This window comes from Gavia stellata, chromosome 21, assembly GCF_030936135.1.
Source record: "Gavia stellata isolate bGavSte3 chromosome 21, bGavSte3.hap2, whole genome shotgun sequence".
Taxonomy (NCBI): Eukaryota; Metazoa; Chordata; class Aves; order Gaviiformes; family Gaviidae; genus Gavia; species Gavia stellata.
The window spans coordinates 6,018,294-6,040,022 of record NC_082614.1 but is presented as its reverse complement, the minus strand read 5'-3'; the positions used below and the strand labels follow the sequence as shown (position 1 = coordinate 6,040,022).

Sequence of the window (21,729 nt, the reverse complement as noted above, 5' to 3'; positions counted from 1 at the left end):
TACAGAAAGAAATCTCAACTTTCTGCAAAACAGAATTCTCTTCTAACCAGTCATTCTGAAAACATCCTTCATTCCGTTACAACAATACCTGAAGTCTTTGGAAATGTAAGCAGAGTGGCATCGTGTAGCATTGCTGGAGTGACTCTCCAGTGAGCCACTTCTCTGATTTCAGTTATTCATTAGATGTTATTAGAAAAGCCTTCCCCATAAGATCTTCTACCAGGAAGCGAGCAGATGCCCTATGGAACATTAATGTGACAGTGAAGCGGAACAGCTATTTGGAGCACAGGTCAACCTTCATCTGTGCTCAGTGGAGCAAGAGCTGTATTCTGATAACAGTCTGGTCAAGGGATGAAACAGCAAAAAGGTATTATTCAAATATACATGGGAGGTGACAGAGACAAAGAGGACAGTCATTCAGAAGTTCCAGGAACACTACATGTACATTTTCTTCCAGAGACATCAGCTGATAGGTAAGATATGTCTCAAATACGGACTCCAACTGAGGCAGATATAAACACTTAAAAACTGGATCAGTGAACTGCTGTTAGCTAGACACAAAAAACACAGATCTGGTCTAGTTGGCCTGTGTTAAGGAAGGCTTAGCACAGCTTGGCATACATGTATCACGCCTGACTGTAAAATTGCAAGATAAATGACTAAATGACCTGATGTTGTGAGATTTACTGTCCTAATCACAATTATGACTAAAGGATACTTGTAAGATATCTGCTAACTGGTTGTTAGCACTAATTATGAAACTGCACATCTAATAAAGGGGGCCTCAGCACAGTGTAAGTAATAAGAGCACAGAAGGAGTACAGTAACTAATCAACATAAATGCAAAAGACATTACACATTAAGGGCATTATGGAAGGAAGACTCTTAACCTTCCAAAAGTAGGAATTCTAAATTAAAGTACAAAAGCAAGGAGTAAGAGTTATAGTATGTATAAAGTATACTAAGTAGAAGTGGGTGAAGCAGAACATAAGAAAACATGTGCAACAAGCTGCATTTGAGAAGGAATGCCCCACTCTGGTAGCTGCGTATTATTGCCTGCTTGTGTCTTCCCCCAGTATCATCTAAGCAAGGCAGATACTAGCAGCTAACGTGGCATATCTTTCCTTTGTCAGATGCACATTATGTTGTTTCAACTTTGTACAACTTTACAGAAAAGGAAATTAATTCTTAGCATCAAAGGGACAGTCTTGCTTGTGCTCTAACAACAGCTTATCTGCTGGAGAACCTAATCTGGAAAAAAACCCGCCGTGAACTCTCAGCACACATCAACAACAAAGTACACTTCATGATGAGGACCACATAAGGACGGGAGAAATGGCTGGGTGGCACTATATACTACATTTCAGACATTAGCTAGAGATTCTGTGAATATTCTTTGCATGTGATGTATTTTCTAGTAAACATGACTACTTGCATCCAATAAGCCCATTATGATTTCTTCATCCTCACCTTCTTTAACGGAATTGTAAATGGCAAATGATATTTAAGCCATTTACCAACTTAATACATACAAAGCCCTCTTAACTATGAAATTAATTAAGTTAAAGCCTGAGAATTTTCTGTCTGAAGGAAGAGACAGCACTCCAGCTATGGAGGTTACAGGACAGTTTCAAAGCAACCTTTTTCTCTCACAGACACAAAAATAAATATACTGACTGATGGTAAATGCCAGACAAATCTGTGCATGATGTTGAATCCTCTTCTCCCAGCAAAGGGAAATCAGCTACTATTAAATATTTAGCTGGTCAAACCTGGTATGCCACTGCAGAATAGTTAAGTTTATACCCCATTCCAAAATTATGGAGCATTTCAATTCCTTTAAGTAATGATTAAGTTACGATGTGCTCCAGTTGCCGTCACATGAAGAGAGAATAGCTCTTTCCTATTATATGTCAAAGTCCTATAGTTCACTGTCCAAGCCCCATCTAAGATTCCCAACAGACAACTTTGTCTTTATGTTTCTCAGCTTATACTGAAAACTAAGCAAGTTATGATTATTGGAATAATGTTTTAAATTGATGTCTCAGTTCTCTATCCCCCTAGCACAAGACAGAGCTCATGAAGTATACAGGTTCCCCACAAGGGAGACCATTTTGTTTACTTGAGCTAGACACAACCGTTGGTTGAAATATTTAATCCAACAATTCTAAACTTTGTACAACAGCTGAAATATGTGTAATTAACTCAAAAACCTTTGAAGTAAAATTTAACTTCAATAACATGGGACTAGTTCACTGACACTGCTATTGCATAATGCAAGCATTTGGTTCTTTCCACAGGTACTAGCCAGCAGGCAACAGGAATTGGCTCTTTGATAGGAGATGGCTACCTTCTTCTCTGACCTGGTGAGTATCTGGTCACTTTTTTTCAGGGCTCTGACTTATAAAGGACAAAGCTAACATAATACTAAAGATCCAGATTCCTTAAAGATTGTAAGCTCTTTTGGGACAGAGACCATCTTTCTTTTCTGCATTTAAACATCACCGAGAACAATGGGGCTTGGGGCCATGAAAGTCATGTTACATGGTCTTTTCCGTGCAATGAGATAAAATAAAATAAAATAAAATAAAATAAAATAAAATAAAATAAAATAAAATGTAACAAAAGTCCCGGCAGTTCCACCACTGACAATGCTACTGTATTTTTGTCTTCTGAATTACTGAAAACAATACTAATTATTAAGCACTCTAATTACTTCCCAAAGTAATGAGAAGATTAACTGTACTGCAAAAAGGTAAGAAATTAATGACATAAGCTTTAAAATAAATCACTTTCCTCATTTCATCCAAAGACAACTAATACTATCCATCAAGAGTTTCCATAGTCTTAAACAGGGAAGAAGTGATAAGTATTTCTTGCTCCACTTCTCAACTGCCAGCAAGAAGCTATTTTGCTTTCCTTTTTAAGTATTAAAATTGTTAATTTGCAAGTTTATTGCAAAAAAAAGGAAGAGTGAAAAGGTGAGTTCTTAATTTGTTTGAATGCTTTTGCCAATTAGCAAATCCACTGAATTTGAGACAGGATTTTTAATGAAATTTAGAGTCTTCTGGTCCATAGTGTCTTGGTTCCTGTCATGTGATAACTTAGGAAATCCAGCTATGGACTAATTAAATAATAAGCTCTTGAAAGATGGACCTAAGAACCATAAAAAGGAGCTTTCTTCTAAGTATCTCCTAGATGAGCATTATTCACACTTGCATTACTTTGTTCCTGCCTGATTGCATTTTCTACCAGCTTCTCTTCATCCAGGCACTGATCTCCAAAAAGCTGTGAGCTCATGAGGTTCATATCTGTCATGAAAAGAACACAGAGCACAGTGTCCTCTATACAGAGATGGTGTTACTGTCCTGGTCTGTGATGTGCTGAATAAAAAGGGAGAGGCAGTTAAACCCCAAAGGACCCTGCACAGATCCTGATGGGGCTAAAATCGGAAGTGTCCTAGGTTTGGTCTGCTAGGTACAATCTAAGCTGTTTGAGGATAGCTCCATCTAGACTTGCAGGCACTTGGAAACAGGACGGACTACCAGTGGTATCACATACCTCAAAAAGGTCTGAGTAGTTACATGTTCTGCTTTTCCTTATTTACAGTTAAAATTATTTCATTCATCAAAGCAGCCAGTATATCTCAGTCCCTAATCCTTGACCAAGGAAATTATAGATGGACAGTGTCTCCCTAGCCTGGAAGATGCCAAGCCCTTCAATATACAAGCACATACTTTCATGGTTAAATAAGTAGAAAAAATAAAATATTGAGAAAGGAGAAATTACATACCAAATCAAAGTCAGGAAGATTTTTGTTTTAATGCAATTACAGGGGCTATTCCAAATTATTATCTTCTCTTTGTAGTCCATGACTTTCAAAAAAAATGAATGTTAAAAGGATCTTTTCTTTATTATACTTAAAGATATGACACAGTCAGAAATGAAAGCAGAGAGTACAATAAAATGTTGTTGATTTTTAATGCTGTACTTCTGTGGCATAACATTATGGTTTGATGTACACAGGTTACTGCAGATTGCAGACAAGGAAACTGATTCCCTCTTCCCCACATCCAGGACTGACAGCTTTATCCAGCCAACCTGCCAGATATTGCAGGCATACAATGAGAACTGTACTATCAGGAACACCTTTTAAAACTCCTTCTCCTTCTTGCAAGGTGGATTATCACTCTTATACTAGCACTTAGTCTTGCTATGGCACTGTGGCTGATGATTGTACTTTAGCAGTAAGTTAGAGGGATTTTGGAAAAATGTTTAAATCCAAGAGGATTTGAAGTGGACAATGCAGGTTTCCAGAGGGGAAGGACAGTGTGGCTACAAAGACTCTGGCCCTGCACAAAACTAGATTAATGAGAAGCTGATGGAGCATTGTATTTTTGCTTTGCAGGTTCAGTTCCGGGGACTATTTCAAATGATCTTAGTGCTGGGAATTGGTGGTAGTTTCCCATATGGATTCCACATTTCTGTCATCAATTATCCCTCTGTGGTAAGTAGCCATCTCCCTGAGTTTGAAAACACAAAATGTAGAGCCTGAGCTCACCATTCCGCCATAAATTTCAAAATTACTGAGCATTCAGCTGATATTTCCGTGCCTTTTCTTTGGCTAACAGTAACATTAACTGTGTAGAGCACTTTTTCTCCTTTGAAGAACAGGATGGTACTTTCTGTTTTAAATAAATTGTTACCACATGTTACCTTCCTCCAAAGGAAGGCAGAAAATGTGCTTTTAGCGTGCTTCATCAGGAAGCTTACTGACTGATACAAACTTGAAGAATTTGCAATGTGATCTCAGCTAACTTGTTTTACTAGTCTCAAAAGAAGTCTAATATTAGAACCACAGGCTAGACCTGAAGTACAACAGCCAAATAATATGAAGGGATCTTATACCCATTGTCCAGTCAAATCTAATTTTATTTTTCAGCACATCAGAAAGTTTATTAATGAAACCTGGATAGAGCGACATGGCTTTCCCCTCCATCCTGACACAGTCATGCTGTTGTGGTCCTTCATTGTGTCTGTTTATGGGATAGGAGGATTCCTGGGGAGCCTCTGCTGTGGCTACCTGACTACAAAATACAGGAAGTAAGTGTTTCTTGTAACAGCGCAATAGCCAGAAAGTACAGGGAAATAGCATGGTGAACAAATAAACCTCTTCTTGGTTGAAGCAGTCTGATTGAAGACTAAACTGATTTGGTTTGCCAGCACATCCACCTCTTCCCAGTAGCAAGCAGTCTTTTATCTTGTTTATCTGCTCTCCCCAGTGAACTGTATTTCTGTAAAGGATGCATTCACCATCACATCACTGGATCAGTGCCTCTGGGAGCAGCAGGATAGTGTACCTGCCTTGTGTTCTCTTCAAGATCCCCTATGACTCTCATAAAGATCTCTCAACCTCTACAAACCCCCAAAAAGGAGCTGTGTGTCTTGCGTTGTAACACATTATATGCAGTTACTCTAACAACCTGGAAACCACTGTGTGGAAGATACCCTTAAGTGTCAAAGAAGAGCCAGATTTCCATTTAAATACACTCATTCTAGGGTGATGATGTTATATTTAAATATTCGGATCTAATCTAATGAAAATGTGAACAGAATAGAAAAAAATAAATTGCCTGTAACTACGCTGTAAGGATAAAATCAGCACCAAACAAATTATCCAAGAGAAGTCTCTGTTCTTGGCAATCCGTTTTACTGAAAGCCAGTTCCAAACTATCCTTCCCACTGGATGGAGAAAGGATTCCTCACCCATCTGGTCTTTTCTCAGTGCCTTGTCTGTAACACCAATAATTTCATTTGCAGAGAAATTGGCAAACATATCTACTTGGTGTGACCCACTTAAAGATCTTCTCCACAACCCACTGATCCAGAGGCCCCTCATATGGGTCTCAACAAATCATCTTAGCCTGCCTGCAATTGTGTTCTTTCCTATCAGGTAAGTGCCCCCAAGAAATTTCTTGTGGGACACTGCCTCATCCCACACTCAGAGGGTTTCCCAAGGCTGGAAACAAGATCACACACTTCTCCCGAGGGTTACTTAACACATGATAACCTAATTGCTAAATCACAGCCTTCTAAATAGAGGATCTCTGTGAATCCTTAAGGTGCACAAGAGGACTCTTGTCTAGCAAGCATCACGGCAAAACAACTGAGTGCAAAAGACTTTCATTTGAGCCTGAGACATCAGGGTTGTGAACATACCAGTCCACGATTCGCATGGCATGTCTTTTGAAATATGCCTCTAAAAACTCTTTCTGACATCTCAGATCACATCCATTTAACCAAGAGTGTCTTTAACATGAGCCATTCTAGAGTGGGAACCATGGTCTCAGATTATTTCTGGGGAACAACCTGACATTTTATGAGGCGTTCTAGCCATTTCAAAGTCTTGGTGACAACCTGAGCCAGTTCTTTGAGCTCTTTCCCCACTTGTACTGTGTAAATGCTGATGAAGTGTTCCAACTGTTTAAATTCTAAGCCAAGAAATATTAATGCATTCAAATCTAAAGGATCCTGAAATTTTAAAGAATCACTTTGGCTATTCAAAGTCAAAATTATTTCAGCCATTCCTCAAAACAGCAGGAATTGCTATACCATGCTTCCTGTCACAGCAAGATTAGTCAAAAGAGTACAAGACCTTCTCATTTCACACTAAATTCTCATGGGCTTTTTTTTTTTTTCCAGAAAAAAGTGCCAGATGTGCACCAACATGATCATGCTGGTAGCTGCACTTTTCATGGCCTTCAGTAAAACAGCCAAATCCTTTGAGATGATTCTGGTCGGACGCTTTCTCTATGGCATCGGTACAGGTATGTGCCAAGCATCCTTGCTGTCCCAGGATTGTCTCTACAGGCATTGCCATTCTTGAAGAATGATTTTTAAAGCAAATATACTAGATACTTAATAAAAGTGAACGACATCATCCCTTTTGCAAGAAATTTTAATCCAAATACCAGAATGAATGGAAACAATGCAAGAGAGGACGGAGTCAGAAAGTTAAGCTTTTCTCAGTATTTTAACAGTCATTTATCCTTTTCTGTGTTAAAGGTTTTTCTCTCAATATACATCCTCAGTATGTAGGAGAGATTTCACCCAAGAAGCTGCGTGGATTTACCAACTCCACAGTTGCTGTTTTTCTGACACTGGGAAAACTCACAGGACAGGTTATTGGACTACGGTAAATACTCCAATCTTTCTACAAGGTTACACTAAAAGTAGTAGAAATCTTTCTATAACCTTACCCTCTCACCTAGTCAGTGACTGAGAAACCCTTTCATCTTCCCCAAAACAGACATTGGCTTATGCCAGAAGAAAAGTTTTGATCATATTTGAGGCAAACATATAATTTTAAATATAGGAGAAAGAAAAATTAATTACTTATAATCTGATTTCTTCTTATTTCCACACCCTTTCTACTAGGGGACTTCCCCTTCAAAATTTACTATACTTACATGAAAAGTCTTAGCAAGATGTTTTGGTCCTGTGGTCAAACAGTGGTCAAATCAGTCTCATCAGTTCTCTAGACATTATATTTGATCCTAATGATATTTAGAAAGTTTTTCAAAGTGCCAAATAATTTACTTAAAATTGTCAGAAATAAAAATGGCTAAATTTGTGACATTTGCTGAATTATCAATTCAGGTGTTTGCTCCACTGCACCCTTGAATGGAATTTGAGCAATCCTCATCACTCAGGAAAACTTCCTGAATATCTATTCCATTATTTCAGTATAATTTTGTTTCACATGCACTTTCCAGGGAGATTTTAGGAAGCGAAGCTTTGTGGCCGTGGTTGTTAGCATCTAGTGGACTGTCAGCATTGGTTCAACTGGTTACCCTCCCATTTTTCCCTGATTCACCATCCTACCTCCTGATACAGAAGGGTAATGAGGAAGCCTGCAGGAAAGGTAGAGTGTCTGCTTTCCTCATCTACTTCATTTCATTTGGTATGTTAGAGTGACAGCCTCTGTAGAAGACAAGAAAGCAGGGCAGAGCTGTACAGCACAGTGCAGTGCCGTGGAGTAACAGCAGAGGTAGTTCTAAATAAAACAGCTGAGGTACCTATGGCAATACTGCTACATTAACCTGGGGCCTCATTCAGTCTAATTTAATCAGTTAAGACAGGAAAGATAGATATATATTAGCATGTCTAACATCTCCCACTTTAGTAGGAGCTACTTTATTTCTTTAAAAGAAACGGTTTAGACAATTCATTTTTTATTAATTAAAACATACTTAAATGTTTACTTTGTTTACAATTAAGTCAACTCAACAATAGAAAGTTATGCTATACTGACAACCAGAAAGACGAAATTCTTCCATCTGCCTACTGCCCCAGACCCAACTAGATGGCAGAAGCAGACAGCACCAACACCACCACCTACACTAGTGGACAGGCAGACTAAAGGGTTTAACGTAACCACTCGTGATGGAGCTATACTGGTAGAATAATCCACACCCCTGTTTCTCCCCAACAGCCATCAGGAAGCTCTGGGGGGAAGGAGACCATCAAGGAGAAATTGATGACATTATGAAGGAGAAGGTTGCAATGACAAGCAAAAAAACCTTGCGTGTCCTAGAAGTAATAAAAGAGCGATCTTTGCGCTGGCAACTTTACATCTTGATGATTGTCATGACCACCTTGCAGCTCTGTGGAATCAATGCAGTTGAGTGCTCTCTTTATCCCCAGAACAAGAGACAACTCTAGGCAGCGTTACAAACCCCTCTAAGTTACTGACTGTTACACCAGCTTAGAATTGCATCGCAATTGCAACACTTTTTTCACAGGTGCATTTCCTCTCTGCATTTTTCAGATATACTTCTATTCTTTTGAAGTATTCCACACAGCCAAGTTTGAAGAGTACCTTATCCCATACGTGTCCCTGGGAGTTGGGTTGTGTGAATGCTTATCCTCTATACTGTGTGTAAGTCTTTTCAGACTTGAGTTTGAAGGAAAAATTGAATGTGGTCAACAATTGTACTTTTCCTTACTTATAACTGGGCTCGGGGAAGATTTGCATAACCTAAGACACATCTTCCTGCTTCTGCAAAACCACATGCAGGATAAAAAGCAGCTCTTTTTCCAAATTATTTGCATGACTGTATGTCTTTAGACTAATTTTTATTCTGTAAAATAATTTTCTGATGTTCTGGATTAGATGTGTGTATGAGTGCACAATTCAATATATACCAGCACTCAAGAAAGGGAACTAACAACAGCCTAGAGCTGACTAATAAACACAGCTTAATTAATATTGAATTAGCTTTGAAGAAGCTAATCAAATTAATCAGGAATTAAGAGACTGTCTAATGACATTGACTGGCTATTATTCAGATAAGTCTTCTGCGAAGAACACATGGAGAGGGGAGGAATTACTTCATTTGACAACTGGGAATTATGACCTGTGTTTTCTGCTTTTCAGAGCACCCTTATAGACCGATTTGGGAGGAAGGTGCTTCTATGGGGAGGATACACGCTGATGTGTTCTGTGCTAGCGCTCCTTACCATGACCCTGTCACTGCAGGTAAAGAGGCGGCAGCTGGCTACTTACCCAGCATCAGCCCACCTTTCCAGTCTTGCCTCACAGGATATGTAGAAAAACTTGAGTCAGTGGCAGAAAATACAGTGCTCTGCTATTCTGTCATGTATCTAATGGTTTGACATCACTGGTTTCTCACTTTTAGCATCAGTTTTTCTGGATGCATTACTTCAGTGTTATCTTGATCTTCCTATTCGTCATCTTCTATGGAATTGGACCATGTGAGTACATCAATGGCAACATTGGGAGGAAATTTTGTATTGTATTGGTTGGTGACGCAACTGGCAGAGGAAGAACAGAGTAGTCCCATGGTAAAAAGTTCTGGAAATTAAGGAGGGAAGGACAGATATGTACAAGTGGGAGACAGGAAAAGGATACAGACACCTCGAATTTTACTGCTGATAACAGGATCTGAATAATTTAAAACACAGTATCATCTTCTCCAGAGGGTTTGAGACATAAATTTCAGAACAATTTTAAAAATACTCAGCTAAAAACAGGATTCTATGCATTGCCAGGTATATTATAGTAATCATCATCATTAACTTAGCAAGTTAAGCTTTATGCCTACCAACATGCTTCAGGTGGAACTGACCACAGGAGCCAAAAGGGAAGGTGGTTTTATAAATCACTGCACTAATAATGGCTACCAGTGCAATATGGAACTACACAGATCCACTGGCACCAGAAAACAGATTCCAGTACATATGAGATAAACCTAAATTAACAACTGAAGTCCAAAAGTAACAGCTATAGTCCCTTTCTGGAATCAGGGTCTTTCACCTTCATACCAGAGGCCATGTGCCAGCATGCCACCTATTCTGCCTGTCTGCAATTTTCTACCACTGCCATTGTGAGGATCTTCAGCAGGAGCAAGGAAACAAGTATACCTTGTTTGTGTTTTGCTTTTCTTTTTCAGCTGGAGCCACTATATCTATCATGGTTGAAATCTTCAGCCAGTCATTCAGACCATCAGCCTTTCTGATTGTTGGCTGCATCAACTGGATGGGGTTGTTTGTACTTGGGATGATTTTTCCATTGATTGTTGTAAGTGACTCTAACTGGATCCCTCCCTCCAGGCTAATCCACTTCTGAATGCTGACAGGGAGGAAAATAATAGCGATAAATTGCAATGACACGCAAAGCTTAGAGCTCTATCCAAATACCAAACCTGCTCAGGAATCCCCCAGGCCTGTCAGAGGAGCAGCAATTGGACTCAGGTCAAACGTGGGAGTGAAAACTCCTGGTTTGATACTTGTCCTGGTTTGTATATTGAGCACACCTTTGAATTTTAATTACTAAGACACAGACTTGCACCCAAGGGCAGGGCAATAGAAATTAGATTCTTATTTTCCTTACAGTGTCTCCCATTTCTGCTTGCAGGATAACCTTGGACCCTTCTGCTTCCTTATCTTTTTGGGAATCCTTGCTTTATCAGCAATTTTCATCTACATGTATCTCCCCGAGACCAAGGGAAAGTCAATCATGGAAATAAAAGCGGAGTTCAACAAGCTGAATTTTGGAAAAAAAGAAACCTCAGTCGCTGAAAATAACTTTCCTAAGGAACAGTTGTTCTGCACCAAACTCTGAATGTCCAGAGGAGAAACTTGCATCTCTTAGAAAAGACAGGAAACAATGTTGCAATAGAACTAAACAGGAAACATTAAAAACAGGCTGCAAGCTCTTCTGTGTCTTACTCCTTTCTTCTTTTTTTTTAATATAGATACAAAATTCATTATGCTAGAGTTTTATTTCTTGCTGTTATCTAAATATTTTCAGAGGAAATGTCATCACTCAGTTTTAAGACCTACTGGATATAATGAGATTTTTTCTAAAAAACCACAAAACTTTTATGCTAGTCTACCTTATGAAGTTTTAAAACATTTTAACAGTCCATAGGGCCCAAATCCTGCTAGAAGAACATACATATAGACTCTGCTCACAGCCCTGGACCCACAGCCCTGGCCTCAGTTGGTGTCCCTTTTTCCCAGGAGTCCTGCCCAATGCCACAGCTACCTGAACAGTTTGTTATTGAGCTTTCCTAAATGAGACCACGCTAGCTCTAAGCACCTCAGAATCAGGAAACTGCTGACAAATAGCTCAGAGAAGAGTATCAGAAATATGAAGGACCAAGTAAACTAGTTTAAGAAGACAAACCAAGGGAAGGAAGGATTAAGAATGCTAAATGATCATCAGTCATGAGGCTGGGGAAACATAGAGGTCTAAAATATTTGCCTAGCAGGCTGATAGAGGAAAAGCTAGATACGTGGTTTAGGGTGACCCGAGCAGATATGGATTCAAAACTTAGCACAGTAAATTAGGAAAAAAGGTTCCAGCCATGGTAACAGGAAAAAAATATTGAAAGTGAAATTGTACTGTGCAACAATCCTTCTGGAGATGTAACAGAAATCTCAGTGGAGAACATCCTAGTAACTCTAAGCAGGAAGAAGGACCTGCCAAACAGAGCTATTATTGTATGCAAAAGAAGTAAAATGGCTCCTATAAAATAAAGCACACTCCCAAGAGCATCTGTGGTGTCTAAGGATCTGATTTCCAACGTGGTACATAAGCTTCTGGGAATTACATCAGATGTTTTCAGAGGAGAAAGAGTTTGTTTTGGAAACGTTTTTTCTTGTTATGTAAGCAAGCTGCGAATAACTAGTGATTATTATACTCAGCAGAAAAAATAGCTTGTGAAGTTCATTGGAAATACAGTGTAAGTTTTTCCAAGTGACCACTAACAACTATAGTATGATTTGTGACTAAATGCCTTGGATCATGCCACCTACTTTCAACTAATCACCAAAGAAAAGATTCATCAATACTACAAACAGCAGTTCCTCTCCTTACAGATGGAGCTGTCACTTGAGTTTGGTTTTAATGCTTTGACATAGGAAACATGCCCTAAAAATTCTGTTTGTGCAAACAGACTTTATTTCTGGATTTTTTTTTCAGGATTTTCATTATTTTCAGAATGCTTTGGATACGGAAGACGCAATCCACTAACATGGGCTGTAGATGAACACTGGCACATAGTAATTAATCTCCTGACTTATAATTTGCTGGCTTTTTACAGCAAGGGTGCTACAGGGAAGGAACTGACTTAAAATCAACATACATAATCAACTTAAGCATGTTCATATGGAGGTTTTCACAATTTAAAAGTATTTGTTTAAATTACACCATTTCAGTACAAGCATTTAGCCCAAGCTACAGAAAGCTCTCTCTCTTTTCCACAGGCTGGAAAACGAAGTGAGTAGAAAAGCCCTTAACTCACAGAAACTACCGGGCATAAAGACACCCACCACCTTTAACATGGAGCTATTAACAAACCGTTTATTTTATCCCCATCAGCATTTTCAACCTGCTTTCCCCACACACATCTCACTTGCGAACACCCCCTACAAAATGCCATATGACCCCTCTAAATCACCTCTCTCATGTAAGACTCTGCTAGGTAGCAAAGAGAACTGATCCTAGCTCTGCCACATACTCAGCTCTGGATAAAACCCTGCTCATTTTAGAAAGCCTGTGGATTTCCTATCTCTCAGGAGATCCTGTTGACTGTAACGGGACTATTTGCACAACAAAGGAGCAAGTTGAAAACAAGCCTCCTCTGAGTATGTAGAATCCAGTGCTCACCACAGTGGAAAATCAAGACCCTGATTTTAAGGCATCTTTGTCATGACTTAGTCACAGTTCAGGGAAGGTCTCCACAACATGTGCTACTGGGGTTTTTCTGTTATGGTCTATTCCACGGAAAGAGTTCCAAACCTCGCAATCGAGGCGTCCATCTAAATTTTTTAAATAATTGTAAGACTTGCATAAAGAGGCATGTTATAACTCTCCCACTTTCAAAAAGTGCCTGAAACACCTGCTTTTTCACTGGTTTTCACGATAAGGCTGTATCAAAATATGAAGCATCATTTTGGATGCTTTGATTTCCACAGCACAAAAAGCCAGCTTTCCCTCCTAGGAAAGCTTTACATTGACTACCCGCATAGCAGCCTGCAGATGGCACATGCAGCCTCGTCTCTCCCAAGGCACTCCCACCACTCCAGGTGCACCTGAGGAGGGTACCACTCACTATTTAAAGGCTCCTGAGGCACTTACTAGTACAGTGGGGTAAGCCATCCTGTAGGTGAGCTAGAAACAAAGCTGTGAACAAGGTGAGCTGAAAGAAAACCCTCTCATGATCTAAAGATGCCTAAATTCATTGTTAACACAAATATAAGCAAGGATAAAGTTCCAGAGTCTTTCATGGGGGAGCTCACCCAGCAGCTCTCAAAAGCAATGGGCAAACCAGCACAGGTAAGTCCAGATGCTCCAATGTTTTATTTATTTAGTCGGCTGTGCCTATGCAATGAGCTGTTTCTCAGAGACAGCCTCTATAAATTAAAATACCTAATGACTCACTAGTATTTAGAATCTTCTCTCTGTACAAATGTCAAATACTTGTTTGCTGTAACTTAGCTCTGTTGAGGTCTTAAAACACTTAAGTATTTAAACTAGCTTTGTGTATGACTATATTCCATGTAGGTCAAGACACTGGATATGTGTGGGTATGTATACACAGGTATCTCTGTGAATAACTCTCAAGAATGTAGCTGACTGAAAGCAGCCTCACCCTCTAACTTCCTTGCAGAGTCCTGCTGAACATGTGTTTGTTATCTGCCACCAAATTGCCTGTAGCTGAATGGTTACAGCTGAAGAAAAAATAAGGTATTCAGCTTGCTTGGACATCTAGCAAAAATACCCGTGTGATATCCTGTTACTTGTAGTCAAAACACCAGAGTAAAATCTGTCTGCTCGTTTCATTACCAAACTGAGAGAGTTATACCTGCCAAAAACCATGACAATATGCTACTGAGGTGAAGTACTGAAATACTGTTATTAAGGGCCTTGTAAGGTCTTACAAGGCTTTTATTTTATTTAGTCCTGAAAGGTCAATAGTCACTGTATCAGTTGTTTACTGAAGACTGATTAATATGAAAAACAAAGTGAAAGCTCCTCTATAGGGGTGTAAGCTTTGTAACATGAGCTAGTCCTCAGTTGCTGTAGCAGCAGTAACTTAAGTGAATTGGCTCTAGATCTTCAGCTGCTTGGTGAAGTACCCTTTCTATGTGTTCACTAGCAAATGAGCATTTTCAGAAAATATTTCTTATTTTACTTTGGGAGTGATGCTTTGAAACCCTAGAAGGAATTAAGTTCTGGTGCCTACAGAAAGGATTCTGAGAGCTCCCCAGCAAACCTTTCTTTATGCACTGGGACACCTGAAGTTCTTGAGCAGATCTTTGCTCTTCATGGAAACAGTGTTCTGAAAAGGTAGTCACCCCAGGCTACTTAAGATAAAAGCAGAGGTCCCTGAACCCCTTAGCAATTGTTTGATAACTGCCGCAGCTGGAAGTGTCCTGAGAAGAGGAAAAATGAACCCAAACTTAAAAACCAAGCGGAATAGCTGGGAATATTAGAACAAACTTCTGAACACCTTAAATAAGAGGAAAATTGTGAGCAGCTGGCATGGTTTTGTCAAAAACAGGAATGTTTTAAACAGTTCCACAGTAGTGTCTTATGCTCACATCTAGTCAACAGTTCCATTAATGACTGGATGGACTGAGGTGTGCAGATGACAGTAGCTTGTATGCACAAGAGACAGAGTGAGAATTCAAGAAGATAGTAAGAGATATCTTCAAGTCAAGAAGCTTTCTTTCAATAGCTGATTAATAAGTCAAACTGCACAAAAGACAAAGAACTCATTACAGAGCAAGGATTTCAGGAGCTATTGTGGGTTACAACACAAATAAGAGTTAAAGCAACACTTGGGGGCAGGGGAATTTCACTTCAGCACAAGATAGAAGTAAGCCTCAGCAGGAGCACTCCATCCAGCTTCAGGTCCTCTACTCTGAGAAAGAGGTAGGCAGATTAGAGATGCACCAAAGGAAAAACGCTAAAGAAATAAAAGACTATAAGGATCAACAGACATTCTGGCTCTTCTAGGAGAAAAGGCTGAAGAGGGAGGCTGTTATGGAAAAGATGGAGCATCTTTTTTTTTCCTCCTCAGTGGAGGAAGCATAAGGCTTAGCTTGCAGCAAGATTTCAGCTAGTTCTTGGAGGAAAATTTTAAAAGTTTCTGTGACTTCCAGTCAGGTTCTGCATTGGACTTGTGCCATGGATCCCACCAGTGGTGGAATGGTTAATAGTACTGACATTTCTTTGACCAATTAGAAATTCTCAGTTCAGCACTGATAATTAGAATATTTATATTTGTTGTTGTATGGCTGTAGACTTTAAAAGACAGTTGAATGTAGCTGGATGTTATCATAAAATTGATTTGATGCAGAGTTAAAGAACCCAATCAACCTGAAGAAGCCTGTTCTACTGTGTCTTACAGGCAGATTGTTTGATGTCTGATAATGGGGCCCCTCTTTCTCTAGGAACAGTAATGGAGCTCTGTGCAATCAGCCAGTGTCATTAAACACGTAGGAAATCAATATCTGACAAATTTGACCAAAGTTATTTATCTGAGGGAATAGAAGCATGTTTTAGGCTTGCATAAGCCTAGTCTCCACGAAAAGCAAGCTGAACTGTAAAAGGGAGTAAGATATTTTTTTTCCCAACACATGGAGTAATATGATGAAATTCTTATGTAAAACTGCTGTGTTCTACTCCTCTTCAAAAAAAACATTTTTTATCAATCTAGCAAACAAGTACTTGCTGTTGTGGGGTGGGGGGAGGTCACTGGTGGTTCTTGTATAACAGCTCCTGAATATAAAGCTAGAGGCCAAGGCTGGGATGCAGCTGGAACAGGTTTGTGCAGCAGTGTGGAAGGGATATGTGATGGGACTTAGAAATATACAGGGAACAACAAAGAGATTTTTTTTTAAGAGGATATGCAATTTCTTCGTGACAAAGGAGGCAATAGGAAAGGGAAAGTCTCTTAGTTATAACACAGAAAGAAGGAAAGGATTAGGGTGGGCTGGAATGTAGAGCTTTCCTCTTGCAGGAAATGGTACCATTTGAAAAAATACTGATTTTTATTTTTAATCAAATAGGGGTTTTTCTGCTGGAAAACCAGTTTCAAACATTTTTCAAACTGCTCTAAGAAGAAAATAATGCCAATTAACATTTTGGCTAGATTTTTTTATTTAAAAAATAATTATTGGCTTCCAGGGTAGATTTTAACGACATATATGTACCTACATTTGGCATCAAGCTGACAGCAGAGGGTGTCCAGCCAGGGGAGAACAGGGCCAAGCAAGTGGTACCTCAGCAGGATCTCCTTGCCTTATTTATCGTGTACTGCTGTGGTCTGATGCAATTTGCACCCAAACAAGCTGTAAATGATGGCCAAGGCTAATTAACCAGACAGCTCCTGGTACTCAGGCTAGCTTGTTTTACCAAGAGGGTTAATTGCTGCTGAGTTCCAATGATGCGCTGCTAATAAACATGGGTAGAAGCCAGATGAATGCCAAAGAAACTGATCACTGGATTCCCCAGTATGTGGATTTGACACTGTTTATTAGCAGCAGGGAAAATTGCAGGCTCGTCATTAATATTAAACATAGATACTCTCTTCTATTTTTCCTGCAATCAAGAATGAAAGTAGCATTATGCTGTATCTTGTTTAATGAGGGGGATGTTGATTTAGACCGCTGCTATGTCAGTTCACATTTACCTCCGCAGGGAAGACTGCAGCAGGAGCCAGTGAGGTGCAAAATCTCTCTGGAACGTAGGGTGGCAGCAATGCAATTGCATGCCCCCCACTTGCACCCGGCCTTCCCGCACAGGCAGGGAGAGCCTGGTGGCTCTGAGGAGGTTCTGGAGGCATTGCAGGCCACTGAGCTCTTGGAGCACCTGAACTTTCTACCCAAAATTCAAAGTTGGTAAAGATTGATACTGCGGGGTCCTTCTCCCAACAGCGTATGTGGGCTGAGTATCCAGAACCCATCTTTCAGTAGGTAATTGGGCACACTGCAGTTGAAGGTTGCAAGACAGTAGGCAGGGAAGGATCTTTACCACAGGGTAACTTAAGAACAAGAGTGAAACTATTTGCATTTTAGTAACTGGCAAAAAGCATCTCTGAATGCTTGGGACTGCTTTTTTTTTTATTAGCAGCACATAAAATAATATCTTTAGTTAAGAATACAGCCATTCTGCAATAGATGAAAGAATTGTGATGGTAGTGCATGTTTCCAAATGGTATGTCATGTGAATGTGGTTCTATTTCATACCTTCTCATCTTTGAGACTTGCAGGAAAGTATTTAGGAAGTCTGGAAGTGCAATGAAGTACACATAGGAGAATGTCAAAAGACTAACTGATAGGCATGCATCTGTTTTCACTGTGGTTTCTCAGATTTTCAAATCTTTTCCTAACATGGCAAAGGAAAATAATATTCCTTTTCTTCTTCCAACAGTATCTAGCAATACAGATATCTCCTGATCAAGTGATGTCCTTTGGTGGTTCCACAGACCCCTGTGCTATGTGCTTTCTCTACAGCATTGGCAAGATAGGGGAGCAGGAGAACAAGGTCTACTCCAAATTGCTTTGTGACCTGCTGAACAAACAGCTGAAAATACCATCTGACAGGTGAACTGGTCTGATGTGAATTTCCACAAATTGTTAAAACTATTAATCCCAGACTTGTCCTTTGGTGTTCTATTAACATTCTACTTGAAGAGGCTAAATGCCAAGTCAATAGAGTAATTCTCCAATTAAAGACTAAAGGAGCAATTGCATGAGCTGCAACGCTAATGCCCAGAAGCTGTAAAATTTCCCTTAGTTAAAATGATGGAGGCTGAGGCACTGCATGTACCCACAGATCTCATATGTGCAAAAGCCCAGGTACAGACACAATAACTTGATGTTATTAAATTGATAACTCGAGTAACATGTACCAACGCTTCCCTACAGCCTGTGGTGTGCAAGTGGAGGTCTATTACAAAAGCTTCCACTTACATAAAAGCATTTCTAGTCCTTTTCCTGCGGGTACACAAATCTGTTCCAGAAGTGACTGTAAATAAAACACAGCATCCTGAGATCTCCTTAAAACAAGAAGTAGAAAATACCAGGAACTCCAAAATGCAAGTAGACAAGCATGGGGGGGGTGTGGGGTGGGGGGGGGTGGTGTGAGGGGGGATGTGACATATGCAACACTCAAACATGCCTGCCAGAATTTGCAAAAGGAAATGTGTAACTTGCTGAGATGCAGTGCAAGCTTGAGAAGTGCAAAGCCCTGGGGAACAGTCTACAGCATGGCTGTGCGTGTGTCCTGCTGCGGGAACACCCTGGCTGGCCTGCAGCACTCTGCTCTCAGCAGCTAACAGGGTCTGTCTTCCCTTTCAGAATTTATGTCAGCTTCTTCGACATCAGTGCTGGCAATGTAGGCTGGAACAACACCACCTTTGCTTGAGGTGCCCTTGGGTTGTAACAGCTTATTCCTGAACCCTCACCGTGCTTTCTGAACACTGTAGTTCTAGTTATGTTAACTGTATTTGGCACAAATGTAAAAGTCAGTGGTGCCTTAGTCGCTGTTACCTAATGCTGTTTTAACATCTTGTCTGATGCTTAATAAAAGTAAAAATCCAGCAGAAGCCTTATGACAGACTGTCTTGTCATTCTGGACATGCCTGTGGCTGAGATGGAAGGTGCTTTCTCAAAATATTCTTAACAGAAGCTTTTATTTTTTAAAAACAGTTTAGTCTTGTGTGTGAAGATGAACACTCCACCTGGATATGCCTTTGCCTTGTTCATGCTCAACAGCCTGGCCAAATTTAAATAGAACTATCTTGACCTGATTTCAAAATACATTTAAGTCAATAGATGTGGTTATCACTGTGGCATATGGATCTCCCTTCAAAAGGAGGAAAAAACATGATTGCCTCTTGTTTAAAAGGGGTGGATTGTAGTCCAGGTCCTCCTTAGATCTAACACTCCATGGGCCTCTAGCTGCTTAGCAAAAAAACTTGTGCTGTCAGAGTCCCAGGGCTCAGGATAGGCAGAGGGAGTAAGTGGAAAAACCCACTGTTCTGCCCTCCCCTTTTCATCCATTGAACAATTTGCAGTGACAGTGAAGATTAGAGCACAGCTCAAAATGAGGCAGAGGCACAGTGAGCCATTCCCAGAGGCCAAAGTAATGAATTAATTGCAAAAGGAAGATTTCCATATAAATATTTATTATTCAAGCCTTGGGTCAAATAAGAGCATTTGCTTCCAAAGTCAAGTAGAAAGACTGAGTACAGATCTGTTTCTTAAATCTCTGAAATTAGGTGTATGGTGACTTCATTTTTTTCTGGAAGAACAAACCTATCTCACCCCTGCTGAGCTCTGTTGTGAACACCCCATTTTGTCCCTATCACAGCTTTGCTTTGCAGCCATAGTCTTTAAATACAAGCCTGCACCTCAACCTGCAAAAATGAAAGCTGCTTTAGTGAATCAAAGCAGCACAGCCAAATAAAGCAACATGCTACTGGGCACCTAAATACAGTATGTCTTATTAAATATCATTCACTCCACTTAAAGCCTTCCAGAGCTGCCCATTGAGGAAGGAAGACATGACATGAGGTAGGTATTCTTTTGGCAGAATTGCTTGTGGTGAATGGCTATGAAGCTCCTAAACACAGCAGGATCTTAGATGAGGAGGCAGTTCCCATCTCTAGCAATCAGTCTGCCTTCTTCATAGAGCCACCTGCTCAAAGAATGCTGCCTCTGCCTGTTCTTGGAGCCACAGCATGGGCATTCTCTGATGTTCTCCTGGCTTCTCCTCCCTGGCCCAGTTGCTCTGTGCTCAGGTTTTGTCTGTGGTGCAGGTGGGCATGTACAACTGCAACCCGTGAGTGCCCCAGCCCTGCTATTTGCAGTCAGCCTCCAAGAAAGGCTTCAGCCTGCCCCACATATCTTCTGAAGCCTTTCTGTGCTAGACGCTTTCAGACTTACTCTGAGAGCATCCAAACCCTGAGATGTGTGTTCCTTGGGTATCTCATGGCACAAATATAATTGAGACCACCTCTGCTTGCTAACTATCCTCACACTCCCTAATGGGGAACATAAAAGCTGCCTTTGCCTCTCTCTGGCACATCTTTAGAATGTTCTTCGGTGTATTTCCGTAAAACATTTTACCTTTAAGCTTTTTGCTGTCTTAGACACATTTCTTCATTGTTCTTATTTTAATCATAAGCAATTGTGTTTTAAAACAGATTCTTTGCATCCAGAAAATGTATTATGAATGCATGAGCAATCACATGAGGGACAAGTGCATACATACACACTGGTATTTGGTTAACTTCTAAAAATGCATCTTTAGAAGCTATGAAAATGTACGCACTGCTTCTTCCTTAGTCAAGGGGACAAAAAAGAATGAAATTGTGGATGCCTTTCCATTGTATGGCAGCACGGCCAGGGTCTGTCACTTTGGGCCTCGTAGGCCACAGAGCAAGCGCACCGGTGGTGATATTGCCCTCGAGGTTTTTTCCCTGCACTGCCAGAATTCCCACCCTACCTCCATACAACTCTGGGAGGCAGGAAGGTGGGAGGAATAAATGGGTCTACGCAATGGCAGGGAGCTGACAATATTAGTTCTTAATAGCAGCGTTCTTAATGTTACAGCCAGTGCCAGTCCAAAGCATTCCCATACAATACCATCCCTTACTCTTTGTTCAGGGCTATGTGTGTTCGCATGTGTAACATGTATGTATGGTCAAGCCTTCTAGCAGCAGCAGTGCTGGGACTTTGTTAAAAATTAACACATGGTCGATTCCCGTGTGTGAAATGTCTGTGTGGAGCAGGCCCTGGGCCTGATCCTCTTTAGCTTTCCCGTGAGTCATTTCAAGCAGCGCAGCAGAGCGCTGCGCTGCAGTCAGGGCAGTGTAAGAGGCAGGGTGGGGAGTCATGCCCTCTGCAGCCTACGTGCATCGCATCACACAGCCCAGCAGAAAGTTCATCTCTCGGGCTGCCTCTCACCTCCGAATATACACGCACCATTTCATGTCTAAGCAAAAAAAGATCATTTCTGCCTTTTTCCAGTAGAAACATACGATGTGAAAATGAGGATGCTGAGAAGTAATAGACCACTTTCAATTTGACTGAAAAACGTTAGAGAATAATTAACATGCCACACTGCTTCTTACATCGTGTTAAAGCTATGCACACAGTTAAAACTGTACAAATATGCCTTTA

The 21,729-nt window shown here is 40.3% G+C and overlaps 2 protein-coding genes across 2 annotated transcripts; both read left to right on the top strand.

Moving 5' to 3' along the window:
• Positions 1-2,342: 2,342 nt before the first annotated feature.
• LOC104263553 (solute carrier family 2, facilitated glucose transporter member 11) lies at positions 2,343-11,146 on the top strand. Its single transcript, XM_059827686.1, has 12 exons — positions 2,343-2,366; positions 4,409-4,507; positions 4,943-5,103; positions 6,703-6,827; positions 7,066-7,195; positions 7,776-7,924; positions 8,495-8,682; positions 8,831-8,941; positions 9,440-9,541; positions 9,702-9,777; positions 10,476-10,603; positions 10,940-11,146. The coding sequence occupies exons 1-12, from the start codon at positions 2,343-2,345 to the stop codon at positions 11,144-11,146; spliced, it is 1,500 nt and encodes a 499-aa protein (XP_059683669.1).
• Positions 11,147-13,759: 2,613 nt separating this feature from the next.
• On the top strand, positions 13,760-18,967 carry LOC104263554 (macrophage migration inhibitory factor). The gene is made up of 3 exons (XM_009820287.2): positions 13,760-13,867; positions 17,972-18,144; positions 18,901-18,967. Exons 1-3 carry the CDS (start codon positions 13,760-13,762, stop codon positions 18,965-18,967), a joined length of 348 nt encoding a protein of 115 aa, XP_009818589.2.
• Positions 18,968-21,729: the final 2,762 nt, after the last annotated feature.